The sequence below is a fragment of the Girardinichthys multiradiatus genome, chromosome 11, assembly GCF_021462225.1.
Source record: "Girardinichthys multiradiatus isolate DD_20200921_A chromosome 11, DD_fGirMul_XY1, whole genome shotgun sequence".
Classification (NCBI taxonomy): domain Eukaryota; kingdom Metazoa; phylum Chordata; class Actinopteri; order Cyprinodontiformes; family Goodeidae; genus Girardinichthys; species Girardinichthys multiradiatus.
Window position 1 is genome coordinate 21,781,276 of NC_061804.1, and position 26,333 is coordinate 21,807,608.

At 40.3% G+C, this 26,333-nt stretch overlaps 1 protein-coding gene and 1 long non-coding RNA gene across 4 annotated transcripts in view; both read left to right on the forward strand.

Annotated features, from left to right (window-relative positions):
• The first annotated feature begins 1,794 nt into the window (after positions 1-1,794).
• LOC124876004 (serine/threonine-protein kinase DCLK1-like) overlaps positions 1,795-26,333 on the forward strand; it is an 89,882-nt gene continuing 65,343 nt past the window's right edge. For 2 of the 3 annotated variants that reach the window (XM_047378465.1, XM_047378466.1), the window contains exons 1-3: positions 1,809-2,099; positions 2,602-2,994; positions 4,433-4,782. In XM_047378465.1, coding sequence (XP_047234421.1) covers positions 2,637-2,994; positions 4,433-4,782 — 708 coding nt within the window. In that variant the 5' untranslated portion in view covers positions 1,809-2,099; positions 2,602-2,636. Of the gene's footprint in view, positions 2,100-2,601; positions 2,995-4,432; positions 4,783-26,333 lie in introns of all 3 variants that reach the window. The other variant, XM_047378467.1, reaches the window with a different exon arrangement.
• On the forward strand, positions 17,357-18,272 carry LOC124876005. Its single transcript, XR_007040190.1, has 2 exons — positions 17,357-18,129; positions 18,214-18,272. It is a non-coding gene; the product is annotated as an uncharacterized LOC124876005 (long non-coding RNA).

Genomic DNA, 26,333 nt, shown 5'->3' on the forward strand with positions numbered 1-26,333 from the left:
CAATTTCTAAAGCTTTGGGACTCCAGCTGAAGGACATTCAACATTGGTAAAGCTTCCCACGGTGTGTTCAACCTATGCAAAATTATGCCAAGATTGCCTTGATGCCTTGTGGTGGACCAGACTTAAGCAAGGACAAAAGGTGTTCAAAAATTGGAAAAACTGCAATTTAATACTGTCAAAAATAGTTAACAAATGGTCAACTTCAATACAAAAATAACTCAGATAATAAATGACATGAGTATGGGCCCAACTCAGCTGAGGTCAACTAAACAGCAACAAAACTCAAACAAAACTGACCTCCAGACCAAAAAACAAAAACTACTTAAATAGGGGTGGAATAACCTAGACTGACCAAATGGGGACGGCACAACATAAGAACAACAAATGGGAAAAAATACATACAAACTAATTAACAAACATAAATGACACAAATTAATCTTTAACTTAACACAAATAAATGAATACTAAAGTGACAAAATAATGTAACAACTTTAAGAAGTTAAGTCCCCCCTCAGTCTTTTGGAATAATGGTATGTTCCTGGATTCCACCTCCAGCTGGTCTGCCATTCAGACAAATCTTAACTAAAGTGTGCACCCATTAGAAAATATCTGTCTAAATAAAATAACTTGAACTTATGTATAGCGTCATCTGAAACTAATAAAAGTAAAACAATGAAACAATACTAACACTTTGTGGTGGTGGTAGAAGCATCCACCACATGCCTCATCCAGGAGGTCTCTGGAGTATATAATCTATAGCACTGAATCCCTGTCTTGCCTTAGTTGAGGTGAGTGTTCATGATCCAGCGAAAGAAAGAGACAAAGCAAAACTACATTTGTAATAAAGACAAAACAAAAAGACAAACCTCTGCTGATTGAAAATATATAAATGGTCCCTAGGACTTTTGGGAAAATATATGTGGACTGATTAGACAAAAGGGGAACTGTTTGAAAGATCTGAGTCACATTTTCAGAAAAAAAGCATCATACCAACAATCACACAAGGTAATGGCGGTTAATGGTCTGGGCCTGCCTTGCTTCTTTAGGACCTGGATGACTTGCCGTAATTATTGGAAACATGAAGTTTGTTCTCTATCGGAAAACATAACATGAGAATATCCAAGCATAAGTTTGTGACCTTAAGTATCAACCACACCTGGGTTAAGCAGCAGGACAATGATCTGGCGTACATCAGAAAGTCCACCTCTGGAAAAAAAAAAAAGGCTGTTTTAAACTACAGGTGGCAAGGTACAAGCAGCATATCTGTAAAAACCAACATAAACATAAACAATGAATAAAATTTTGTGTGGCCTGGTGAAAACCTAGACTCATCTCTGGTCGAGATGGAGTTAAACAAGGCAACCATGGTTAAAAATCCTCCAGTGAGATAAAATAAAACAATTCTGCAAAAAGAGAAAGATTTGTCCACAGCAACATAAAAAAAAAACTCTGCCAGTTATCCTAAATCCTTGATGGCAGTTGTTGCTACCAAGGACGGCATTTAGTTGAGGGGATAATATTTTCTTCCACATAGGGTTAGGTAACATAATTTTTACCTAATATCTGAAATGGGGGGGGGGGGGGGGGGGGGGGGGTTAATTGCATCAAAATCAATGCAAGTTCTGGACTATGAAGTGAATTTATGTGACTTCGCCCAGCTGACGTGTCCTCGGGGTTGGCGAGGGCGCACAACCAGCATTATCCCCTGCACGATTGTGAAGCGTGGGTTCGCTTCACAATGTGAGGGCGAGGGCGTCGAATGGAAATCACGACTGAGTGACGCGGAGATGTGGGAGTGGGGAAGAGAGAGAGAGAGAACGAAAGAGAAAGAGAGAGGGGGTGGCTGCAAAGAAAGAATAGGAGGGTAAGCAGCTGCTACCCAGTCAATTTTTAATTTCCAGTCACTGATTCTTGATTATACACACACGTTTTTTGTGTTTGGTGGCGGAGCATATCAGCCGGACAACAAAGGGACACTACCACCATCCAAACTGCGACAAGCCCACTGAACTCCAGTGTTTTCATTCGCATCTGCTGTGAAGTAGTGCATCAGTTTACACTGGAGGTCACCGTGACAGAAGCGTTAATTGCTCGTGTGGGTAAGTTTGTCCGTGCGCAAAAGTGATTATTTATTCTATATGTGAAATAACTTTTTTATGCATTGCTTTGATCATAGATCGTATGATCGTGATGTAAACATGAAGCCATGTGCCAATTTTATTCAGTGCATGGGGTTGTTGATAATGTGATACAAGATGAATGGATGAAGGCTGATGTTCTGCCCAGTACCCAACCTCTGAGTATTTATTAATATTAATAAGTTATGTCGATTCGTGACTGTCGCCCTTCATCCAACTCAGACACTCTCAGACCCACAGGTGTGGACGTCCTGAAGCACCTTGTCCACTCCCAGCTTAACAGCACTTAATCTGTCATTAGGGGGTTATTTTGAGGCAGCGCACCGGCGGCAGACACCTGCTGGCTGCCTGTTTAGCCTCTTCTGGTTTTATTTCGCTGCCTTTTTTGGTTGTTTTTATTTCCTCTGCAGTAAAACGTTTTAATCACAGCCCTCTTCCCTCTCCCCTCTTTTGTTTCCCCCAGACAGTACAGCCGTACTCGTCAGCCTTGGCCGCGAAATGGAGATGGAGCATTTCGACGACCGGGACAAAGGTCAGAGGCACGGCCGGTACAGCGCAAAGATGAACGGGGTGTCGAGCCCCACGCACAGCGCCCACTGCAGCTTGTACCGAACCCGGACCCTGAAGACTCTGAGCGCCGAGAAGAGGGCCAAGAAAGTTCGCTTCTACCGCAACGGCGACCGCTACTTCAACGGGATTGTGTACGCCATCTCCTCGGACAGGTTCCGGACCTTTGACGGGCTGTTGGCCGACCTGACACGCTCTTTGTCTGACAACGTCAACTTGCCCCAGGGTGTCCGGACCATCTACACCCTGGATGGCAGAAGGATCTCTACTATTGATCAGCTGGTAGAAGGTAAGTTTGTTTTATCGCACCTTTGTGAGGTATGATAGTCGTCCTTTACAGGATTTTATTTGAGAGTCCACAAGCCCCCACAGCACCACTACAGCACCACCATGCCTAATTGTTGCCTATTGTTGCATTACTATCCTTGCATGTATCAATATTTACGTAAAGTATTGCATTGTGAGCCTTTTGGCCAATCAGTGTGCATTATTCAGGATGAAGTGTTTTAGAATCTTAAAGTTTAATGAGATTTTTTTTCTTACTTATTGGATTTTGCATGCCAATAACAATATACAGCATTTCAATTATGATTCAGTGGAACTGAACAGGAAAGACCAAGTTAATTTACTTGTGGTTATATTCACTACAGAACATTGTAGATAAATATCGAAACTATAAGCCCATAGGGAGTGCACTAAATCTGACTCCAGCTCTAAATCAACAAGTATAAATTAACAGTTAAGATTAATATTCACTTAATTAACATCTATCAAACTGTAAACATTTTTAGACGTAGTTCACTTGTTAATCATTTAGATCCTTATTTGCCTTTAATACAATTTTAATTAATTTAAATTCATAAAAGGTAAAATTCCTATATATCTGCAATATCAAAAGCAAGGGAGAGAACCTAAAAGTTGCCTGATTCTTCATAAACTTGACTACAAAACAACAACACAAACAACTCAAAAATGTGTACAAACGTAAGAGCTTTTGCTGCTTGCTCGGGGACGCCCAGTATTGGCTGAGCTCGCTTCTGCATCAAGTTAGCTCTGCACCTATGTCAAAGTCAGTTTTATTAAAAAAGGCTGCACAAAATAATCTCAAACATCTCTCATCCTATTTCTTAAGGAATAAGCTCTTCATGGCCTGTGAGCCTCAATGTTAGGTGATCTTGCCTAGCTCCCTTCCTTGATGGACTTTAGATGAGGCTAAAGTAACAGGGAAATTTACTGAGACATCCCTTCTTTGGATTAACATTAGCTTTGATATTTTCATGGCATAACAATCTTGAATAATATGAAACATAAGTATACAATATAATCTAGGTTTATTTATTAGGCCTACTTCTTGTTATTTTGATGCATAGACTACAATACTGACAGTGGCTAAATTTATTGGCAATTTTAAAGTGCCTGTTGCATAGAATATTAAACGCTTTTGCTATTCTGCTCTTTAATGGTTTGAAATTTGGCTTTTTTGTGTGCTATGCTTCATAAAAATTCTGTTAAAACCAAAGTATGTTGTGCATTTTATGCCCATATAACCAAGCCAATGTACCTTTTGTTTCAAGCTAGGTTAGTTCTCTCAGGATCAGTTTTTCTCTGTTATGACCATGTCAGTGCTGCTATGTCATGGGAAGTGATATAAAAAGAGCTATAAATTGATAAAATTGAACTCACTTTTCCATCTTTCATCTTTTTCCAAATGTTTATCTCTTTAACAGGTGAAAGCTATGTCTGCAGCTCTATTGAGGCCTACAAAAAGCTGGATTACACAAAGAACGTAAACCCCAATTGGTCAGTGAATGTTAAGGCCTCTTCCTCTTCATCACGTGGGCCTCCGTCCCTGAGCTGTGCCAAAGCTGGTGCCCCGGAGGCCCGCGAAGGCAAGGACTTCATCCGTCCAAAGCTGGTGACGGTGGTTCGGAGCGGAGTTAAGCCCCGCAAAGCTGTGAGGATCTTGCTGAATAAGAAAACAGCCCACTCCTATGAGCAAGTTCTAACCGATATTACTGATGCCATCAAGCTCGACTCTGGGGTGGTGAAGAAGATCTACACATTGGAGGGCAAGCTGGTGAGAAACCTTGCAGGGTTAAGAGAAGATGATTGCATTAGCCTTGATATTGCTTGTGCTTTCCACTCTGTAGACCTTTGTCAAAAGTATCTCTCACCAACAAATGTCTCTTAGTAAGATGTGCCATCTAGAGATAGCATTGAACTTTAAGTTTATTGTCCCTATGGGAACTTGTTTTTCACAGCACCACACTTGTTTAACATAGATGGGGCAGTGAGACTAGTTGTTCATTGAGCAGGTGTGTAAAGTCCTGTTCTATTGAAATTGTGATGCATGTGAAAACATTATTAATTTCAGTGAGGGTCGTGTGGGTAGACCTATTATTTTTCCAACAGTGTTTGTGAGTTTGGTCTGGTTAATAACAGAGAACATGTTGACAAAACAGGTAGAACAATACAATAAAACTGGATGAATGATACAGTATCAGATGAGCAAAATAAAGTTATTGAATAAGAGTGGTAGTTAACAGTGCTGATCAACAGTGGGGACTGTTAACGAGCAGTTTTTTTCTTGTTGACATTAAGGTCTAAGTCATTTTCCTCAAACCGCTGGGTGAAACATGAGACTGTGGTAGGGTAGTCTAAAATGGGGTAACTTCATTTCAGTGGGGCGTGGATGGCTGTGTCATTGGATAATTTATTTTGTGCTGGTTGATGGGCTGATGCCGTCGTGTGTTTAAAGTGTGTTTTTGAATGGACAAAATACACAGCCCTGTGCGCCCGGTGCTTTAATGTCGATGGTGTGAGCATGAACCCAGCTGTTTTGCTTATAGTCACCCCCCTCCACACACACACACCCGTAGGTGAAGTATGAAACTGTGGCATGGTAGTCCATGATAGAGCTATTATATTGTATTATTATTGTTCTTTTATCAGGACTAAAAACATTTTTGCTCACAGCAGCTGTTGGTCAAAGAATTTGACTAATGAACAGATTGAAACATTTGTATTATTAAGACTTTAATATTTGTATTTTAAAAATGTATTTTATGAGAGGCTTCATACCTATCTTTCATTTTCTTTCTGTTGTTCCTTTGATATCACTTTGGATTGCCTTGTGTATATATGGTGATATGTAAATAAACTTGCCTTGCATTGAATAGGGCAAGGAATGCTGTGTTGTCTGAATATTTTTAGATAATTTGGTCTGGATGGTCGGCTGATGCTGTTGTTTGTGTAGAGTGAAAAGGAATATACCCTGTGGTGATACGGTGTCAATTGTGAGGGGAGAGGATGTTGCTAACCACATCCGTACTTCTTGCTGGCTGTTTTTTAGGAAATTGTGTGAGAGATGAATCGGCCAGGTGGGGATTGTTAAAGTGATACAGGTTCTGGATCATCAGATGCTACTGAATGGAAGTAAAAGCAAGGCTGAAGTCCACAAAACATATTCAGGCAAAATTCTCTTTTGAATTATTCCCCTTTATGATGTATTGATTAAATTTTGGTGGCATCATTGGCTTGCTGCTTAAACTGCCAATGGGGCCGACACTGAAATAAGGCAGAGTTTTTAGACTGCTGTTTCACTCTTCAATGGTGTTAATTTTGTCTTTTGCTCAAAGAGGGAAATTAGGAGTTCAGAAAACCTAAATATTTAATGAGTACGCTTTCATTTTTCACTCCCATTTGTGTCCCAGTTGACAGTCAGAGCTGTGAAGAGAAAGAGTGACGCAGAGGTCAAGAGGAGGTAACATTGGAAGAAATCCATGAATGGAGTTGCACAATGCTGCAGCGTTGTGTGGCTGAGTATTGTCTCCAAACACAAAAAATAAATCGACAGAAAAAAAGTCCACCCACCTATCCAGCTACGACTCTCAGTGCAATTCACGTTTTCTTTACTGCATTGCTAAAATGAGAACTGGGTCTGCACTGAAGCTGAATCATGTCAAACAAGCCTTCTTTCAGGCACATGTTGATGTTTGTTTGTATTCACAAGCAAAGGAGGAACACATTGTCTCCCCCAGCATGTTGGCATCTTATACTTCTATATTTTGTCCTATTTGCATTCATGCCACCTGTCTCGTGTATCACAGTTTTTTTCTCTGTATTTCTGTCTGCTCCCCTTTTCTCTGTCTAGCAGTCTGGGCTGTGCTGCAGCTCCAAGTTATTGAATGTAGTGATGCTGGGCTCTTCCCCTGATAGCGTCATTATTAGTTTTGAAAGTAATCATGTTCTAAATGACCAATTAGTGAGTCATGCTCATGAATATGCTCTTTGCTCTAGGGTCTTTTTATGCTCAATGACCATTTTAGTCATCGGTGTAACCTCTTATTTTTATCTCTCATATCATCTCTGTCTATTTAATGTTCCACTGTTAACGCAGCAGAATCCTGACTCCAATTAGATGCCAGTACCAGCCAATAAAATCCAAGGATCAGGTTTTCCCAGAGAAACCTTCTGTTGGAGATTAAACCCACCACATTTGTGTAATACCCACTAACGAGGAGTTTTCATGGAGATTACACAATAAATGCTGCTGTTGCTCTGTTCGTCCCTGTGTGATTGGAAATGAGGCTGTTGTGGCATGCTATTTTTAGACATGGTATTGATTGGGCATGTAGGCATGGTAACAAGCTCACTACTAAATTGGCAAGGCTGTGCTGAATGCAGAACCAGCTCCTCATTTCTATCACTCTATGTTTGGCTTTTGGTTAATGTTTGATGCAGTTTAGAAAACTGGAAAGATGGGCTGTTGGTGACAAAATTTAATTAAATTAAGCACAGAATATAAATTGATGAAAAACAATTCTTGCAAAATATCCGAACATTATAGAGCAAACTCAAGAAGGTAGATTAGTCAAGTATATATATGACAGGATAACGTTGCTTTAAAAATTAAGCGAAATATGAGTCTGCATTCGTGCAACTATAAGCATACTGTATATATGAGAATGTTTTTCTCTATGTGTCTGCTTCTTCCACGGGCTGAACCACGTCAGTCAGTGAGCCTGTAGCAAAAGTAGGTTTCTAGGCCCGGCTGCCAGTAACGTTGAGTCCCAGCAGCTTGAGCCTCTTACTTTCATTAACCCTGTAATGAGGCCAGAAACAGAGGGCGTCAGGTTTGCATGCACTCTTTTTAACAGGGATTGTCAGATGTACCTTTTCAGCTGTGAGCCATTCTTTCTTGATATTTATTTAAAGTTGTGCTTGACGTTCTTCAATGTTATCGTTATACCTTATAGCAAAACATCAGAATCTTACAACATTATAGTAAATGTAGAGGTTTTAATACTAGGGACCCCTAAATATGCCCATAGGGGGATGCCATAAACATGTTCGGAGTCAGTGGCATAGCAATAAATGACATTGACCCAAAATAGTGAGACTTAATCAGAATGTATAACAACCTCTAACAAGATATTGACATCCACAAAGACTGATATGCCAGACAAGGAGAGCATTAATTATCAAGAGGCCCACTGTAACTGTGAAGGAGCGGTAGAGATCCACAGCTCAAGTGAATGATCCCGTTTAATGAACAACTATTAGTCTTACACAACAAAAACATTGCCTTTAAGAAAAAGTGGCAAGAAAAACCCATTGTTGAATGAAATCCTTTAAAAGTCCTGTTTGCAGTTTGCCATAAGCCGAGTAGGGAACACGACAAACATGTGGAAGAGGGTCCTCTGATCAGATGAGCCAAAAACTGAACTTTTTGGCCTAGAATGCTATGCATATCACACCTAACACACCCTCTACACATGAAACATGGTGCTGGCAGCATCATGCTGTGGCAAACATACAGCTAGAGCTATTGAGCTATTTTGCAAAAAACAAAGGGCAAAAATGTCAGTTTCTAGATGTATAAAGTAAGTGGAGACGTACCCTAAAAAGCTTGTGGCTAATTGTTGAGAAAGGTAGATCTAAAACGTATTGACTTGGCAAGGGCTGAATACAAAGGCACATCACACTTTTTATGTTATTACCTCTGCCAAGAAGGTTATGTTTTTGTCGGTGTATGTCTATCCATCCATCTGTCTGTCTGCTTGCAAAATATCTCAAAAAGTTATGAACGGATATGGATAAAATTATTATATGTTGGTGGTGATGCAGAGCACCAGATACAGAGAAGATTTTTTTTGAAGGATTCTTTATCATTGCTAAACCATTGTGCAAAAACGTGGAATTCCTACATGGTTCCTCACCCTGTCAGCAGGTGACATGCAGTGGCCAGAGGTCATCCAGATTATAACTCATCAGTATAGAAAAAAGCTGACCCTATTGCCTTGCTGGAGGGCTGCACTCCATGAGTGCTTTTCTAGTTACCTATTATTTTTCTTCTACTTCAGAATATGTGCTACTTTGTGTTTGTTTACTACATGCCATATCCAAAAAATGTATTGAGGTGTATGGCTGTAATACGAACAAAATGAACAAGTTCAAGGGGTATGATTTTGGCACTGTATCACATATTAGGAGCAAGTCTTGAGTATCTGATACTCTGTGTCATTTCCTCTCGCCCCTGTGCTCTTGCCCATCTATGATCGTTGGGATATCTACCTGTAATACGAGAATCTTAGTTCAGGAGCCTAGATCCGATTTCACCCTCAATACTATATCGATCATGTTTAGATTTTTTTCCATCCGTTTGTGTAAGTACAACCTTGTATTTCCCAGCCACATCCTTTATTTGCTAGTTTTTATCAGAATTTAATCTAGTTGCTAAGGAACTGGTTTACATGCTGTTGAGTTAATACAATATCACACCGGTGTGGTGTAGCCTGCACAGACTGATCATGACAATAGACTAATAGCCACTGTGTAAGTGGCTTAAGACACGGACGTGGCCGGCATATTAATACTTCTTAGCTCTGTTTACACACACATGCGCCATGGCAGACCCCACCTGCTGCCACCTTTAGCCTTTGTGTGGCTTGTGCATATGCCAAGTGTGACACACACGTTTCACTGGACTCATTTAGATTTTTGCCTATAGGTGCTTGAAGTGATACCATAATTTTTATCTCCAGCACTAAATTGTTCTTGTCAATGGGGGCCTTTATTTGGCATCTTAGCAAGTTTGGCCATAAAGAAAACAGTAAAAACGTTAGAAACAAAACAAATAAGATTTTCCAAATGCAAAGAAATATTCCTGGATTACTTTGATTTTATATATTCTGTGTAGTTTAAGGGATTGAATATTTAATCTTTTTATATAGTAAATGTATGTGAATTTAAAAATTATTTCACTTTGTCTACATTCTCATAAACAGCTGGTGTTTGTCAAATGTTTCAGATGTCAAAATCTTACTGAAACACTGTAATAGATCATTTAAAATAAGTAAAAATACAAGGCTGCTTCTGTGTCTTCAGTCCAGCATACATATTGTTGATAACTTATTTGTTGTATTCCTTACATTACTACTCTTGTATTGTTTTCCATCAAATAGCAGCAATGCATAATATTCTGAATAAAACCGAATGTTAAATAGCTTGTTTTAAGCAATGAGCAGCCATTTCATGTTTTCATATTACTTGTAGATTGTAATTAAACATATTGTTTGGCTCATTGTAAACTCTTAAGACGGCACTTACTTCAATAAGACTATAATACTTAAATAAAGTATGCTGTATCATGTTGTATGGTATCACACCATATTAGCTCAAATTTTCTCTAATTGTAATTGTATTGCACCATATTGTATTGAATCATGTCTTAACAGATTACAACGTTGTGTATTTTATTATGTTATATCACATTACATCAAACTCATAGCTCATAGCTTTTGCATTGTCTTACATTGTATATGATCTTCTATCACATTTACTTCCGCCTCTCTGTCTGCTCAGACGCTTTTCTCCAAAGCTCCCTGCTTGCTTGCATTCTTTTACACCTAACTTTTTATCTCTTAGCCAAAATTACGGAAATATTGGACTAAAACAACTTCTTACCAGCGACTCCCAAGGATTATTATTATTATTATTATTATTATTTTGTTTTTTTAAAGGATTTTGATGTTTTTATAATCAAACTCAAAAGAAGGACAAGTTGACGCCAGCTAATCAGCACAAAATGCCTCCCTTCACCACAGAGGACTTCGACAAACTTTTACAGAAATTGGCTGTTTTGGAGATGAAAATCCATCGACTAGAAGTGAATATGGGGTACAGCGATGATTCAACTCTGCCTGTGATCCCAAACAGTAACAGCCAGCTCAACAACTCAGCCGGCAATCAGAACACTGAGAATAAACCTACCGGCAGACCCCCCTGGCATGTTTTAGGGGCATGCCCAAAAAATCAAGGTGGACAACTCACTGGAAGATCTCAGCAATTAAATAAATTAGAATGGCCAGAATTACAGAGAAATGCCCCCGTTTCCCCTGGGAAAAGGAGACTTCGACAGTGAGCTGCTGTCACAACAACTGATAGGAGTGAGACAGCTGGAAATAATGGAATTCCCCTCCAAAACGAGCTATGAACCTAATCATCTGAATCAACAAATTAACTCTAAACACCTGCAAAAGATTCCTGAGGCCTTTAAAACTCCCAGCCTGGTTCATCACTCAAAACCCCAATCATGGGTAAGACTGCCGACCTGACTGCTGTCCAGAAGGCCACTATTGACACCCTCAAGCAAGAGGGTAAGACATAGAAAGAAATTTCTGAACGAATAGGCTGTTCCCAGAGTGCTGTATCAAGGCACCTCAGTGGGAAGTCTGTGGGAAGGAAAAAGTGTGGCAGAAAACGCTGCACAACGAGAAGAGGTGACCGGACCCTGAGGAAGATTGTGGAGAAGGGCCGATTCCAGACCTTGGGGGACCTGCGGAAGCAGTGGACTGAGTCTGGAGTAGAAACATCCAGAGCCACCGTGCACAGGCGTGTGCAGGAAATGGGCTACAGGTGCCGCATTTCCCAGGTCAAGCCACTTTTGAACCAGAAACAGCGGCAGAAGCACCTGACCTGGGCTACAGAGAAGCAGTACTGGACTGTTGCTCAGTGGTCCAAAGTACTTTTTTCGGATGAAAGCAAATTCTGCATGTCATTCGGAAATCAAGGTGCCAGAGTCTGGAGGAAGACTGGGGAGAAGGAAATGCCAAAATGCCAGAAGTCCAGTGTCAAGTACCCACAGTCAGTGATGGTCTGGGGTGCTGTGTCAGCTGCTGGTGTTGGTCCACTGTGTTTTATTAAGGGCAGGGTCAATGCAGCTAGCTATCAGGAGATTTTGGAGCACTTCATGCTTCCATCTGCTGAAAAGCTTTAAGAAGATGAAGATTTCATTTTTCAGCACGACCTGGCACCTGCTCACAGTGCCAAAACCACTGGTAAATGGTTTACTGACCATGGTATCACTGAGCTCAATTGGCCTGCCAACTCTCCTGACCTAAACCCCATAGAGAATCTGTGGGATATTGTGAAGAGAACGTTGAGAGACTCAAGACCCAACACTCTGGATGAGCTAAAGGCCGCTATCGAAGCATCCTGGGCCTCCATAAGACCTCAGCAGTGCCACAGGCTGATTGCCTCTATGCCACGCCGCATTGAAGCAGTCATTTCTGTAAAAGGATTCCTGACCAAGTATTGAGTGCATAACTGTACATGATTATTTGAAAGTTGACGTTTTTTGTATTAAAAACACTTTTCTTTTATTGGTCGGATGAAATATGCTAATTTTGTGAGATAGGAATTTTGGGTTTTCATGAGCTGTATGCCAAAATCATCCGTATTAAGACAATAAAAGACCTGAAATATTTCAGTTAGTGTGCAATGAATCTAAAATATATGGATGTTAAATTTTCATCATTACATTATGGAAAATAATGAGCTTTATCACAATATGCTAATATTTTGAGAAGGACCTGTATGTGACACTCTTAGAAATTTTGGTTTGACTCAACATGTTAAACAGCAAACACACAAACAGGGACATAATTTGGACTTGATCATCACTAAGGGTGTAAACATTTCCGAGGTGTCTATAACTGATGTTGCCCTATCTGACCACTTTTCTGTTATTTTTGAAAGCATCATCTGCAATGACTCAGTTTGCCAAAGAGACATGATAAGAAAACGCATCTTTAAGGACGGTGCTGCTGAAACCTTTTACCAGATTTACTCTTCTACCTCCAGCTTGCCCTGTAACACAGTAGATGAGCTGGTAGACAACTTTCATTCTAAAATCTCGGACATCGTTGATTCAATTGCTCCAATTAAAGTGAAAGTCGTTTCTGGGAAGAAAATGTCTCCTTGGAGAAGTGCTCCACCAGTCAGAAGTGAAAAAAAGGAGCGTCGAAAAGCTGAACGCAGGTGGCAAAAGACTGGACTCTAGGTTCACTATATTATCTATAAAGAGAGACTATACAGATATAACCTACAACTGAAAAATGCAAGGGAATCTTTCTTTTCTGAGATCATCAGCAAAAACATTAACAATGCTCGTGCATTATTTGCCACGGTCGACCGGTTAACAAACCCTCCTGTAACTGTAGCATCTGAACTCCACTCTACCAGGGCCTGCAATGAATTTGCTAACTCCTTTACTGAAAAAACCCAAAAGATCAGAGAGGCAGTCAGCACATCCACATCAACTCCAGTACCAATGTTGTCTCCAACTTGAACTGATTTTGACTAAATTTCCCAATTTCACCAAATAAACTACAAAATCTTAGAAGAAATCATACACCAACTAAGCTCTTCTTCCTGCTGTCTCAATGTTTTACCCACAGCTTTCCTTAAGAAAGCTTTGCCCGTAATAACATCTGATTTAACACAAATAATAAACACGTCCCTTTTGTCAGGTGTTTTCCCCCAGGCCCTGAAAACAGCAATTATCAAACCTCTATTGAAAAAGAGCAACTTGGACAAGCTGCTACTACAGAACTACAGGCCTATATCAAACCTCCCCTTCATCAGTAAGATTATTGAAAAAGCTGTGTTTCAACAGTTAAACAACTTCCTAACAACAACCAACCGCTTCGCTGACTTCCAGTCAGGCTTCCTGCTCACCACAGTACAGAGACTGCTCTTGTCAAGGTGTTCAATGACATCCGTATAAATGCAGCCTGTGGAAGAACCACAGTGCTGGTATTATTGGACCTTAGTGCAGCATTCGACACTGTTGATCACTCCATTTTATTAGAGCGCCTGGAAAACTGGGTCGGCCTTTCTGGTACAGCACTCAATTGGTTTAAATCATCTTAGGGCCCCTCCAATTCAATATCTACATGCTCCCCCTAACTCAGATTTTAATAAACAACGTAAGTTATCATAACTATGCAGACAACACACAGCTATACGTTACGATATCACCAGGTGACAATGAATCCATTCAAGCGCTTGGTAAATGCTTAGAAGAAATCAATACATGGATGGGCCAACATTTTCTTCAGCTGAATCAAAACAAAACTGAAGTAAGAATCTTTGGACCAAAGGAAGAACGTTTAAAAGTTAGCACAGAGCTTCAGTTAATACAGCTAGAAACCACCAGTCAGGCTGGAAACCTGGGTGTAGTGATGGACTCAGACCTGAACCTTGAGAGGCACATAAAGACAGTAACAAGGTCGGCCTTCTATCACCTAAAGAACATCTTCAGGATTAAGGGACTAATGTCTCAGCAGGACCTTGAAAAACTAATTTATGCGTTCATATTTAGTAGAATTGATTACTGCAACGGTGTCTTCACAGGTCTGCCTAAAAAGTCGATCAGACAGCTGCAGTTGATCCAGAATGCTGCTGCTCGCGTCCTCACTAGAACTAAGAAAGTGGAACACATCACCCCGGTTCTAAATCCCTACACTGGCTCCCTGTAGCTCAGAGAATAGACTTTAAAATACTTCTGTTAGTCTATAAATCACTGAATGGCTTAGCACCAAAATACATTACAGACTTGTTGTCAGTGTATCAACCACCCAGACCTCTCAGGTCTTCTGGCTCAAATCTACTCTGCATACCCAGAACCAGAACCAAACATGGAGAAGCAGCTTTTAGTTCTTATGCTCCACTAATCTGGAATAAACTGCCAGAAAACTGTAAAAGCGCCGAAACCCTAAGTTGCTTTAAATCAAGATTAAAAACTTATTTGTTTAGAGTGGCCTTTGACTGTGCCATCTAAGCATAATTAGTTACGTTTTCAGTCCAATTTTCCTTTCATTTTCTTATCCATCATTCTATTCTCTTTATTTTATTTTATTTTTTTAAATTACCTCTGTTTGATTTTATCATTTGATTTGTTTTTCTGTGTCTGTGTTTATTTTCTTTGTGACTGTATTGTAATTGCATGTACAGCGCTTTGAGTGTCTCGTTGCTGAAAAGCGCTATATAAATAAACTTACCTTATCTTACCTTACATCTTCACTAATTATGTCGCATTGTATTGCATCGAATGACATCTAATTGTATTTATCATACTACATTAAATCGCATGCATCACATTGCATCATAATGCATCGCACAGCCCAGCAATGTATCTTCTGACATTGTACTGTATTGTAACATGTTAGAAAATAATTATGAATTATGTCCACACACTGGGATTATATTGTTATATTTTCTGAATGCCAACAAACACTCTGTCAGAGATTAGTAAGGCCACTCAACTTGAAGCATCAGTTCTACAGTGATGCAGAAATGACTTTATAGAGTATGAAGTGATCTGAAGAGCATGTTTATCTTTTTTTTTTTTTTAAATACTCGATTCATATTTGCCAAACGGTTAAAAATCAGGTATTTAAAGGAAATAATGATAAACATTTGCTAATCACTGGCGACCTGTCCAGGGTCTACCCCGCCTCTTGCCCACAGACTGCTGGAGACAGGCACCAGCTTCCCCATGACCCACTATGGAAGAAGCGGTAGAAAATGACTGATTGACTGACATTGCTAATTATTGTAACTGAAAACCAGTCAATAACTTGCGCACAACAATAGATTTGTGCTTTTATACCTGTTTGATATTTCGACTAATGGTTGGCCCAGATGGTCTAGGTAGTAAGAAATGGGATAATTAAAATATGTGATCTTGAAGCAACGGAGGGAACCGTATTATTTTCTTGTGTGATGGATCTTTCTTCAGTATTTCTGGATAAACACTTTCTTTAGCACACATTTTCAAGTTTGTTTATCTGCCAATTTGTATACCACAGAAATAAATTAAACAAAATCATGAAACTTTAAATTAAGGTGATCATTCCTTGGGTATTCCTCAAACACATGTTTTTAACATAAGCTCTTGTTTGCATCTCGTGTTATTTGCCAATGCTAATTGCTAACAGTAATCCACTGATTATGGTGAACATACGTATTAGTTATTTATGTAATTTAAACCATCAACTCCTATTAACAAGTATACAACTCTGCTATGTTTTTTTCCCCCCCACACATTAAATGACACAGTTTTAATGCATGTAATATGTGGGAGAGAAATGAGGAGGAGCCACTTTTTCACAGTCTGCAGTGCAGCTCTCACTTCTTAAACTGCATTGCTGGCATCGTTCTCTCCTTGCTGGCAAGGCCATGCAGCTTTTATTTTCTGCTTCTGCTTTTTTTGCATCCTGCCTCTTTATAATAAAATGTTATGATTTTTCTTTACCGAAAGAGTTTTATTTTAACATGTCCATCAGCTGTCCGTTCATCATTTTTATTTTTCCCAGACTATTAATGTTCAGTTGTCATTATTTTTTGTCTGTTTTGTTCATTTAATTAATACACTGTGCATTAATCAGAAATTCAAGGGCTAAACATTTGTATTTACTCCTTCAGTCACTCACTTTCCTCCTCATTGCTCTATATTTCACTGTGAAGATGAATTTGTAAAATCAAGTCTTGTTGACTTCCTTTTATATTTATATATTTTTTAGTTTGTCTCTTCTTTCAGCTCTGCAGGGACTATAGAGGACTGCAGCATTGTTATACAGAAATGCTGCATATTATCTAAGGATTATCTCACTCTCGTGTCCAAACATTTATCCACTTTTAATCCTCCCTATTTGATGCATGTTGATGGTGTCACTGTTCTGCTTTGTTTGAGTGGGAAACGTCCATCTGCTCCTTCAGATCTGCTGAGTCACAGCCACTTACCGTAGTGTGTGTGTATGAGGGGGTGTGTAGGTATTTCTTTATGTATGTCTGCCTTTCTTTCTGATTCAGCAACTGAGCTTGTGTGTATCTGTCTGTCTGCCTATGAAGAGTCACTGTAGCAGAGTGGCACTCTGGCTGTACAGTCAGAGGATCTTTTGCCAAGTAAGGATCGATGGCAGACATATGTAGCACCGGCAGACTGTAGAGAGCTCACTCACATCACAAGTTCAAACACACACACATACACGCACTGTCTCGGTGTTGTATTTGTAGGGCCAGAAAACATTGTGCTCCTGCTTCGTGCTCTTAGTCGCATACAGAACAAGTCTGTCATCTCTGAGCTGTCAGATTGAGCTGAAAAATGCTGTCTCTCCCTCTTAAAAATAAAAATGAACATAACAAGCATAACCATGAGGTAGAAAATCAAGAGTAACGTTTTCTAAGTACAGCTGGCAAGCTACAAGCTGCTTCTCTGCTAAGCATCTAACTATAGGCTATCTGCTCTGGCAGATAGCCTATAGTTAGATGCTAGCCTGTCTAACCAGCTAACATTAGCTTATGAGTTTTACTCTATAACAAAGAGAACGACAAAAACCTTATTATTACCTGTGCAGTGAGCACTTAAAACTACTACTATTGAGTGTTTATTCTTTATTTCTGCTTTAGTCTGTGTATAAAAAATGGTTATAAATAAATGTTATTGTCAGAGTCTGAGTCTGTGTGTGTTTGTTTGTGTGTGTGTGTGTTATGTGTGTATTGTGTACTTGTTTTTCTAACCATTCAGTTTCTAGTTGGTGCTGGAGTTCTCAGGTGCGCTGGATGACAGGTGTTTTCCATCTGCTGATTGCTTGGAGGAGTACTTGAGAGGGAGGCTGCCAGCACTTCGATGCCAGAGTGTTTGCCTTAAGTGGTAACAAGCTCAGCCACTACTGATTTTTGTGCTTTGTTTTTGAACTCAAGTAATCTTGCATTTTGTTCCCACCCAGGTTTCTACCTGAGGCTTTGTTTATGTTGCTGAGTTCTGACTTCGTTCCAGAGTTTCTCTGAGCATCTGGATTATCAGCTACTGAGTTAAGGAACTACCTTCTTGTGGATTTCTCTCACTTCTGTCTGTACCTTTCGGACATGGACCAAGCTGGCGGCTTCCCGTTTCCCTCGACTCCAGGACCCAGGCATCAGCGCACCCTGCTTCTTCCTCCATCTTTAACATTGGCACCTGAGCTCCTTTTGGCTGGCACCAAGCTCACCACAGAGAAGACAACTGAACAATCCTCCATTGCAAGTTAAGACTCTGAATCTCTCTACCCCTGGTGGTTCTTGCTTCAACAATTTAGTAAGCCATTTCTCAGATCTTGGTAATTAGTTGCTTCATATCATTCGTTTGTTCACCAATCCATTTTGCTTCCTTCCCTTACAGTTGGTGTTCCCAGTTCCCGTCCCAGACTACTTTGTTGACAATAAAAACCGTAAAACTTTTCCTTCTGAGTGTTCTCTGAATGTGGGTCTAATCTATATCAAAAATGACAGTTATAGATAAAAAATCTTTTAACTAGGTGTTGGGGATGGATTCAAAAAACATTAAATCGCAATTATTTTTACAAAAATATCACAGCTGCATTTTTAGCACAATTTCCCAACAAAAGCATAGCTCTTCAAGGGGGAAAAAAAACTCCCATAATTCACCATTTTCTACCTATGCTTTAATCAGTTTGTACAACAATGCCAGCTTGTGTTGAGGACACTTGACATTTCAGGTTTGGAAGAGCACTGTCTCAAACTGTTTAACTCATATACATTTTTATTTTTATAAAGGCACTTTTTCAACCTAATAAGCTTCAGCATCAGTCCTACCATTATTAGTAGCAGTAATGGTTCTTTTTCATTATTTCATCACATGCTTAACAAGACACTGAGAATGTCAAATGATTTCTATCAGTTATAAATTAGTCTGCAGCCTGAACACACAATGCACCCATCATTCATTGTTTTTATGAGCAGAGGGAATACTGTAAGCCTTTTTAATTAGCCTTATGATATTGCAGTTCAGTGCTTAATACAGAAATTAAGCTCTTATTTTAAAGGTTTGCTGTTTTGACCTTATAAATTCAGGCATAATCAGACCCACAGAGGCAATGCAATGCTGGTAGTTCAACAAATGTGACGAGCTGGAAACCAGTTAAACAAATTTGACAATTCTGCAGAGTGTAACCATCCAGCTAAATGTTTATCTGTTTAGCATTAGCAGCTAGTAACAGCTGAGAAGGAGGGTTGCTCTTGAAGTTTCCCTCTTTTGAAGTAAGGACCTTCAAAAGCCTGCCTGTAAAGTTAAAAAGTTTAGCCACTTGGTGCTTGGGTGGTTTAAATATCCCTGTCTTACTTTCACTGCCCTCCACTTATGCCTGTTGCAACCCTTATGAGACAATGTGTTCCAAGGACCATAAATAACTCAGATTTTTTATGTTGAATAAATATAGATTTAATTGTAAATTTGATTTTAGTGCCAAAGAATAGTTAACTCTCTGGAGCTCAGTGAATTCCAGCTTGGTACCATCATAGGAAGCCACCTGTTCAATAAGTACAGTCAGGAAATGTCATTGATACTAAAACATTTTACAGTCAACTGTTAGTGCTAACATATTCAACCTGTTGGATGGAGTCTCACTGTAGCAGATGCCCACGCCTGACCCAGATGATTGTGCCTAAGATGGTGAAGATCACACAGAGCATTGTAATGAAAGCTGAAACAGGAGTGGGTAAAAAGTGGGTTTATCGCACATGATGCCGTCATCACAATATTAACAATAATATCCCCATGGCATGACTTTCTAATATCTTGGAGTATAATATATAATATTTCAATTGTTATGGACACGGAGACAGAAACGAAAAGGAAAAAAATAAGAAGTACGAGAGAGATCGGTGGGGCAAAAAGGAAGAGAAGGAGAAAAGAATGGATGAGAGAAACAATGATGGGGCATTCCCTGCTTGCGTCTACACCTGCAGAAACATTCATATTAATATCTTTTCTACCAAAATAGTGAACGGTACATATGAATGCAAGATGTATTTAGTGGTAAATGCGGCTCAATATAGCATTTGTGTATCTGTTAACACCTGAATCTAAACACCTGTGGGTCTGAGTGTTAGTGCGCTTGTGTATTCAAGGTTTCTCCATAAAAATATGCAAAAGCAAGTGTGAGGAGCCACAGAAAAGCCCCCCTGGACCGGAGCCAGATACGGAGGAGATCCGAGCCATAGACATCCAAAGGCCCCCCAGAGCACAGGAACCCAAGGAGAACCATCGCCGGGACGACTGCAACCCCCCCAGAGAATAGCAAGGGAGAGTCCAAGGGGAACCACCCAGCAGCCACAGTGCAGAAAACCTAGGGAGCTGCAGCGACGAGTCCACAGGCCCCGCCAGCAGCCATCTACCCCCAAGCAGATCCAGCCATGGACCCAGAGACCTGAGACCCCGGGACATATCACTCCCCAAGCAGAGGCCCGACAAACCCCAGGGGTCCAGGCCCTGGCAACCAGCCACCAGGAGTGAGCCGGCACACACCAAAGCAGCCAGCTCCGGACACAGTCAGTCAGTCATTTTCTACCGCTTATTCCATAGTGGGTCGCGGGGAAGCTGGTGCCTATCTCCAGCAGTCTATGGGCGAGAGGCAGGGTACACCCTGGACAGGTCACCAGTCTGTCGCAGGGCAATACACAAACAACCATGCACACTCTCATTCATACACCTAAGGGCAATTTAGAGTGACCAATTAACCTAACAGGCATGTCTTTGGACTGTGGGAGGAAGTCAGAGTACCTGGTGAGAACCCACACATGCACAGGGAGAACATGCAAACTCCATGCAGAAAGACCCCTGGCTGGGAATCGAACCCAGGACCTTCTTGCTGCAAGGCAACAGTGCTACCAACTGCGCCACCGTGCAGCCGCTCCAGACACAGAGAACCACAAATATACCAGCGGGCAGAGACACCAACTACCGGCAAGTACTGTGGTGGGGAGGAAATAGGCCCCTCATTTGATGGGGGGCCTAAACTGATCCAGGAGATGGAGCAGTCCAAGACCTAACCTGACACAAAAAAACGGGCACACACAGTCACAATCACACATTCCAACCCTCATGCATACACATAAAAACACTCACATCCACGCACCCAACGTAAAGACAAATAACAATGAACGTCGTACACTCACTCACACCCCCCATACATACTCTATACTCCCAAGTCCAGGTGCCGATACCCCATTGGGGCAACCAGCCCTCGGACCCAGAAGGTGGTCCTCTTCCCTCCGGGGGTGGAGACCGGCAGATCGCCCCAGCACCTGAACCTGGGCTAGCCTGGGTTGGTGCCTGAACCTGAGCAACCCCGGCCCAGACCCTGACCCCCTGTCCCCAACGACCCTTATCCTCATCTGGAGAGGGGGCCATGTACAAAAGAGGGGTCTACATGTCCAAACTACAGACAGAGAGAACTTGAGGAAATGGTGTGATGGAATTTGAAACACAACACAGATAGTTGTTGGAAGTATAAAATAAAGTCATAATTTAGGCTATAAGTCATTGAAAAAGCGCTAGGGCTTCATTTCATTTTTTATCATAGCTGCTATAAAATGTGTTTTGACACATGGAGGGTGGGGAGATGCTGTCACATTTCATAAAGAAACAGATTCACAGCTCTACTTACTACTTTGGTGAACAGAAGTGGTTACATAAGATGTTATGCAAAAGAGCAGCCAGCCTAGCAGGCATCTGCTGGCTTTAGGTTAACACAGTCAACTTGCCTCATGTTACTGCTCCTGTTACTCTCTTTTTTTTCTCTTCTGTTTTTCTTTCTTGCTCTTCCTGACTTCCTGCTGTCCTTATCCTGTCATTTCTAATTTTTGTGGCATGCGTCTGATGAAACGCAACCATTAAGACTGGACTGTGTTAATTAAATGGTAGTGAGGTGTGAATTTGTCTTCAGGCTGGTCTTGTTCTCCTTTTTGACCTTTGTGAGATTGAGTTTTATCCGACGTTCCCAAAATACAGTGAAAACAAACAATATCAAAATGGGAAAAAACAATAAAATAAACAAGGCTAAGCATGAGTGAAATTAAATCTGTGAAGCATAGATGTTAAAAGGAGACATATTCTTCTTTCTGCCCCGTTTCATTCATTGCTAGATAGATAGATAGATAGATAGATAGATAGATAGATAGATAGATAGATAGATAGATAGATAGATAGATAGATAGATAGATAGATAGATAGATAGATAGATAGATAGATAGATAGATAGATAGATAGATAGATAGATAGATAGATAGATAGATAGATAGATAGATAGATAGATAGATAGATAGATAGATAGATAGATAGATAGATAGATAGATAGATAGATAGATATTTTAAGCAAATGTTTCCCTGGAAATCTTGTCCTTTGTGGGATCTGTGCCGAACTAAACTAGAACTAGAAGCTACAGTTGATATAAATGTTAATTGAATGTGGCTTTAAAACAAAATGGGAAAAAAAATCACATCAATGTCTAGTCAACAAAAAAGCAGATACAATTAAATTAACATAAGGGTAAATTAGGAATTAATCATTTTAATTACAGAAACATTGCTAAAAACCCAACCAAAAAGATGAGTCTCAAGTTTGTTTACGTCTCTGCTGGCCTCATCATCTGATTTGTATCAGTATGTCCATCTGTTACCCTCTCACTCAGCCTGTTGATCAGTATCTGCCTATCAATTCTTATCTGCCTGCTTCTCTAGTCTTTCTCTGAGGCTATTGTTTCAGGGCAGCATGGCCAGGACCACAGAGAGCTCCATTAATCTAAGCTCCTTTGGCAGAACACAGTGACAGCTCATCCCTCCAAACTGTGGTATTTCTGTGGTCTGGATTACGCTGTCCTCACCGTGTCCTCTGTGTAAACACTGTGAGTCTATTGTGGTGGAGAAACATTGGAGGTTGGCTTCTGGCTTTTTAGCAACCTGTTACATTCTATTTCAATAGGAGTACACAGGGATTCTGCTAAAGCTGTTAGTTATTGTATGAACGAATTACTACTCTGACAAGTAAAATATCAGAACACTATAAAATTCAGAAATGTATGCATTTGGTGGCATCTTTAAAGCACTCCAAACCTAAATATAATGTAAAATACATGATGACCCTGAAGGTCAAAACTAAACAAACACTGCAAAAATACTATCAAAACCTCATAAAACAAGTTTACAGTCACAGGTTTGGTAAGTGTAGTCAGAAAAAAACATCATTGTTTGTGTTTGGTTTAGTTGTCTTCACATTTAAGATGCATTAAGCAGTTTATTTTCTATTGATTTTGTATTGGTTGGCTGTCAGAAGCTCTTACTTTAAACCTGAGGAGCTGGGGGATGGGTCCTTTAGTAAGACCTGCCATATGACACAGAAGACAAGAATAGTTCGTTTAAATGTGCAGAACAAGAAGGGCTGTCACTGATCATTTGTTCTTAGCCACCGAGCTGCAGAAGCTACAAGTGAGCAAGACAACCTGCCTCAGTACAAAAAGATTCAGAACCACATGATGGCTCAGATATGAGCTGTGTATAGATCCTGCAGTGTTTTTTTTTTTATATTCATTTACAAAACAAGTGTTAAATAGACATAGTGGCTTGCAAACAAAGCAAATAAAGCAAACCACTATGCCTGCTGAACCCCCTGCCCTATTCTTAAGTCTTCTGCAACCAAAATACAGGATTGTCTGTTTTCAAATGAACCTTCACCTACTTTTCTGTTCCTGTTGAATAAAAGCCTCCCCACACCATAATGCTGTCACCATCATGTTTCACACTGGGGTTGATATGCTTAAGATGATATGCAGTTTAAATTTTCTGCCACATAATAAGCTGTAAGCTAAAAACAGGTCTTCTAATAGTTTTTTCTGCTTTTCACTCTTGCATACAGGCCAGATTGGTAGACTGAGCGACTTATCAGTGTCCTTTTGAGGGATTGTCCAATTTGAACTGAGGATCTCTGCAGCTCCTCCAGAGCTACCAAGGCCCTTTTGACTGCTTTTGTAGATAATACTCCCCTTGTCTCACCTGTCATTTTAGGTAGACAGATATTTTTTTGGTAGGTGTACAGTTGTGCCATATTCTTACCGTTTTGGAAAAATGGAATGAACAGTGCTTGACCTCTGTTGTGTTACTTGTTTATGATTTCAATTAATCAGTCAGTCATTTTCTACCACTTATTCCATAGTGGGTCACAGGGGAGCTGGGTACACCCTGGACAGGTCGCCAGTCCATTGCAGGGCAACACACATACAACCATGCACACACTCATTCATACAGCTAAGGGAAATTTAGAGTTACCAATTAACCTAACAGGCATGTCTTTGGACTGTGGGAGGAAGCCGGAGTACCTGGTGAGAACCCACGCATGCACGGGGAGAACATGCAAACTCCATGCAGAAAGACCCCAGGTCGGGAATTGAACCCAGGACCTTCTTGCTGCAAGGCAACAGTGCTACCAACTGCACCACTGTGCAATTCAATTCAGTTTATTTATATAGCACCAATTCACAACACATGTTGTCTCAAGGCACTTCACAACAGTCAGGTACAAATATTCCAATTAATCCTAACCATTGAACAGTACAGTCAGATTCAGTTATTTATTCAAATTGGATGAAAAGTTTTTCTGTCTAAGGAAACCCAGCAGATTGCATCCAGTCAGTGACTTGCAGCATTCACTCCTCCCGGATGAGCATGTAGAGACAGTGGACAGTCACTGGCGTTGACTTTGCAGCAATCCCTCATACTGAGCATGCATGTAGCGACAGCGGAGAGGAAAAACTCCCTTTTAACAGGAAGAAACCTCCAGCAGAACCAGGCTCAGTGTGAGCGGCCATCTGCCACGACCGACTGGGGGTTTGAGAGAACAGAGCAGAGACACAAAGAGAACAAAGAAGCACTGATCCAGGAGTACTTTCTATGGGAAGGAAAAGTAAATGTTAATGGATGTAGCTCCTATAGTCGTTTCATCTAGAAAGAAAGAACAGATAAACTCTGAGCCAGTTTTTAAGGTTAGAGTTTGAAAGAGAGCACATAGAATGACTTACAGTAAAAGCTCAGTCAGTAGCTATGTCTAGGAGAGAGAAAGGATTAAACACTAAAAGACAGGTCTATGTGGATCATCGGTAGAAGGTGAGCATTAAGTTGTTGCCAGCAGAAGCTTGGACGATGCCCCGCTCCAGAAAGGTGTCACAGGTAGACACAGAGCCAGGCCAGGTGTAGCTTCTAGGAAGAGAAAAGAGAGAGAACATAAAGTTAAAAACTGAAATAACAGCAAATAATCTAATATAATCAAATATGATTTGTTGGCAAACTAATGCTCCCCAACAAACCTCTGAGGCAATCACAGAAAGCCTGTATTTATATCGAGAATAAATCAAATTGCTTTCAATGTCCTAAAGTTATATAGTTATTAAACAGTGCCACCATGTGGTGTTACTTTTTTTTTTTTTTTGTCAAGTTGAGCTATTGATTTCTGTGATTGTTCTGCAAAATGTATTTTCTGCTGCACTGAATTTGCTAAAAAAAGCTAACTAACCAGTTAGTAACCATTCATTAAAATGTAACTGATTTGTGTTTAAGAAGAGAACAAACAGGGTAGGAGTTTTGTGATTTGAACACTAGGTGGCACACTGCTAACATCAAAGCTGCTGAGAAGCATTTATATTTTTTGCATATGGCACTTGTGATGGCCAACCTTTTGTAAGGTCACGCCTCCCTTGTTCTGAGTTGTTTTATTATGCCATTTTTTTCATTGTAGACATTTACATTTATAAATAGCGTGTAAACTGTACAGTCTGTCATGTGTGCAGTGCACAGCATAGAGAAGGAGGCTGGTTATAAAAGTGGTTATGAAATTACCCCTCTTCACACCACTCTCTCCCCCTGTTTTTGCTCTGTTTGTTTAATCCTGTCCTTGTTTCTCGAAAGTGGCAGATGTTGTGTAACTACACTGGTTTTCCAAAAGAACGGAGAACCAGATACATCAAAGCAGCTTGTTTTGTCTTCTGGCTCATAGGGCTCAGAGCAGAAGTCAGGAAATAGATCTCTCCTGTTGTGTTGTTTTCTATCTTTTTTCTCGCTCTGTATTTGCTTTTGATTAACTCGAGGGGACTTGGGAATTTGATTTCTCTCTCCGACTACTTTTGTTTGATATTTTTCCCTCTGTTCTCCATCATTTGTTGCTCTTTCTTTTTAAGAAACCGCGTTCATTGTCTGAACACAGCTGTTAAAAAAGAGGTATTGCATAAGTGTTTCAACATAAAAAGACCATGTGCTGCATAAACGCGTTCATGTGGGCATTTTCTGTGAATGGCGTAGTTTAGCTGAGTAAAATGCTCAGAGCAGATAACATATGAATGATGGTACTCCTTTATCTCTGCCTGCACATTGTGCAGTAAAGTGGCACATGGCTGGCATGCATTGATGCCCAGAGGACATTACTGCCATGAAAACCATATTTTTTCACACCCATCTTA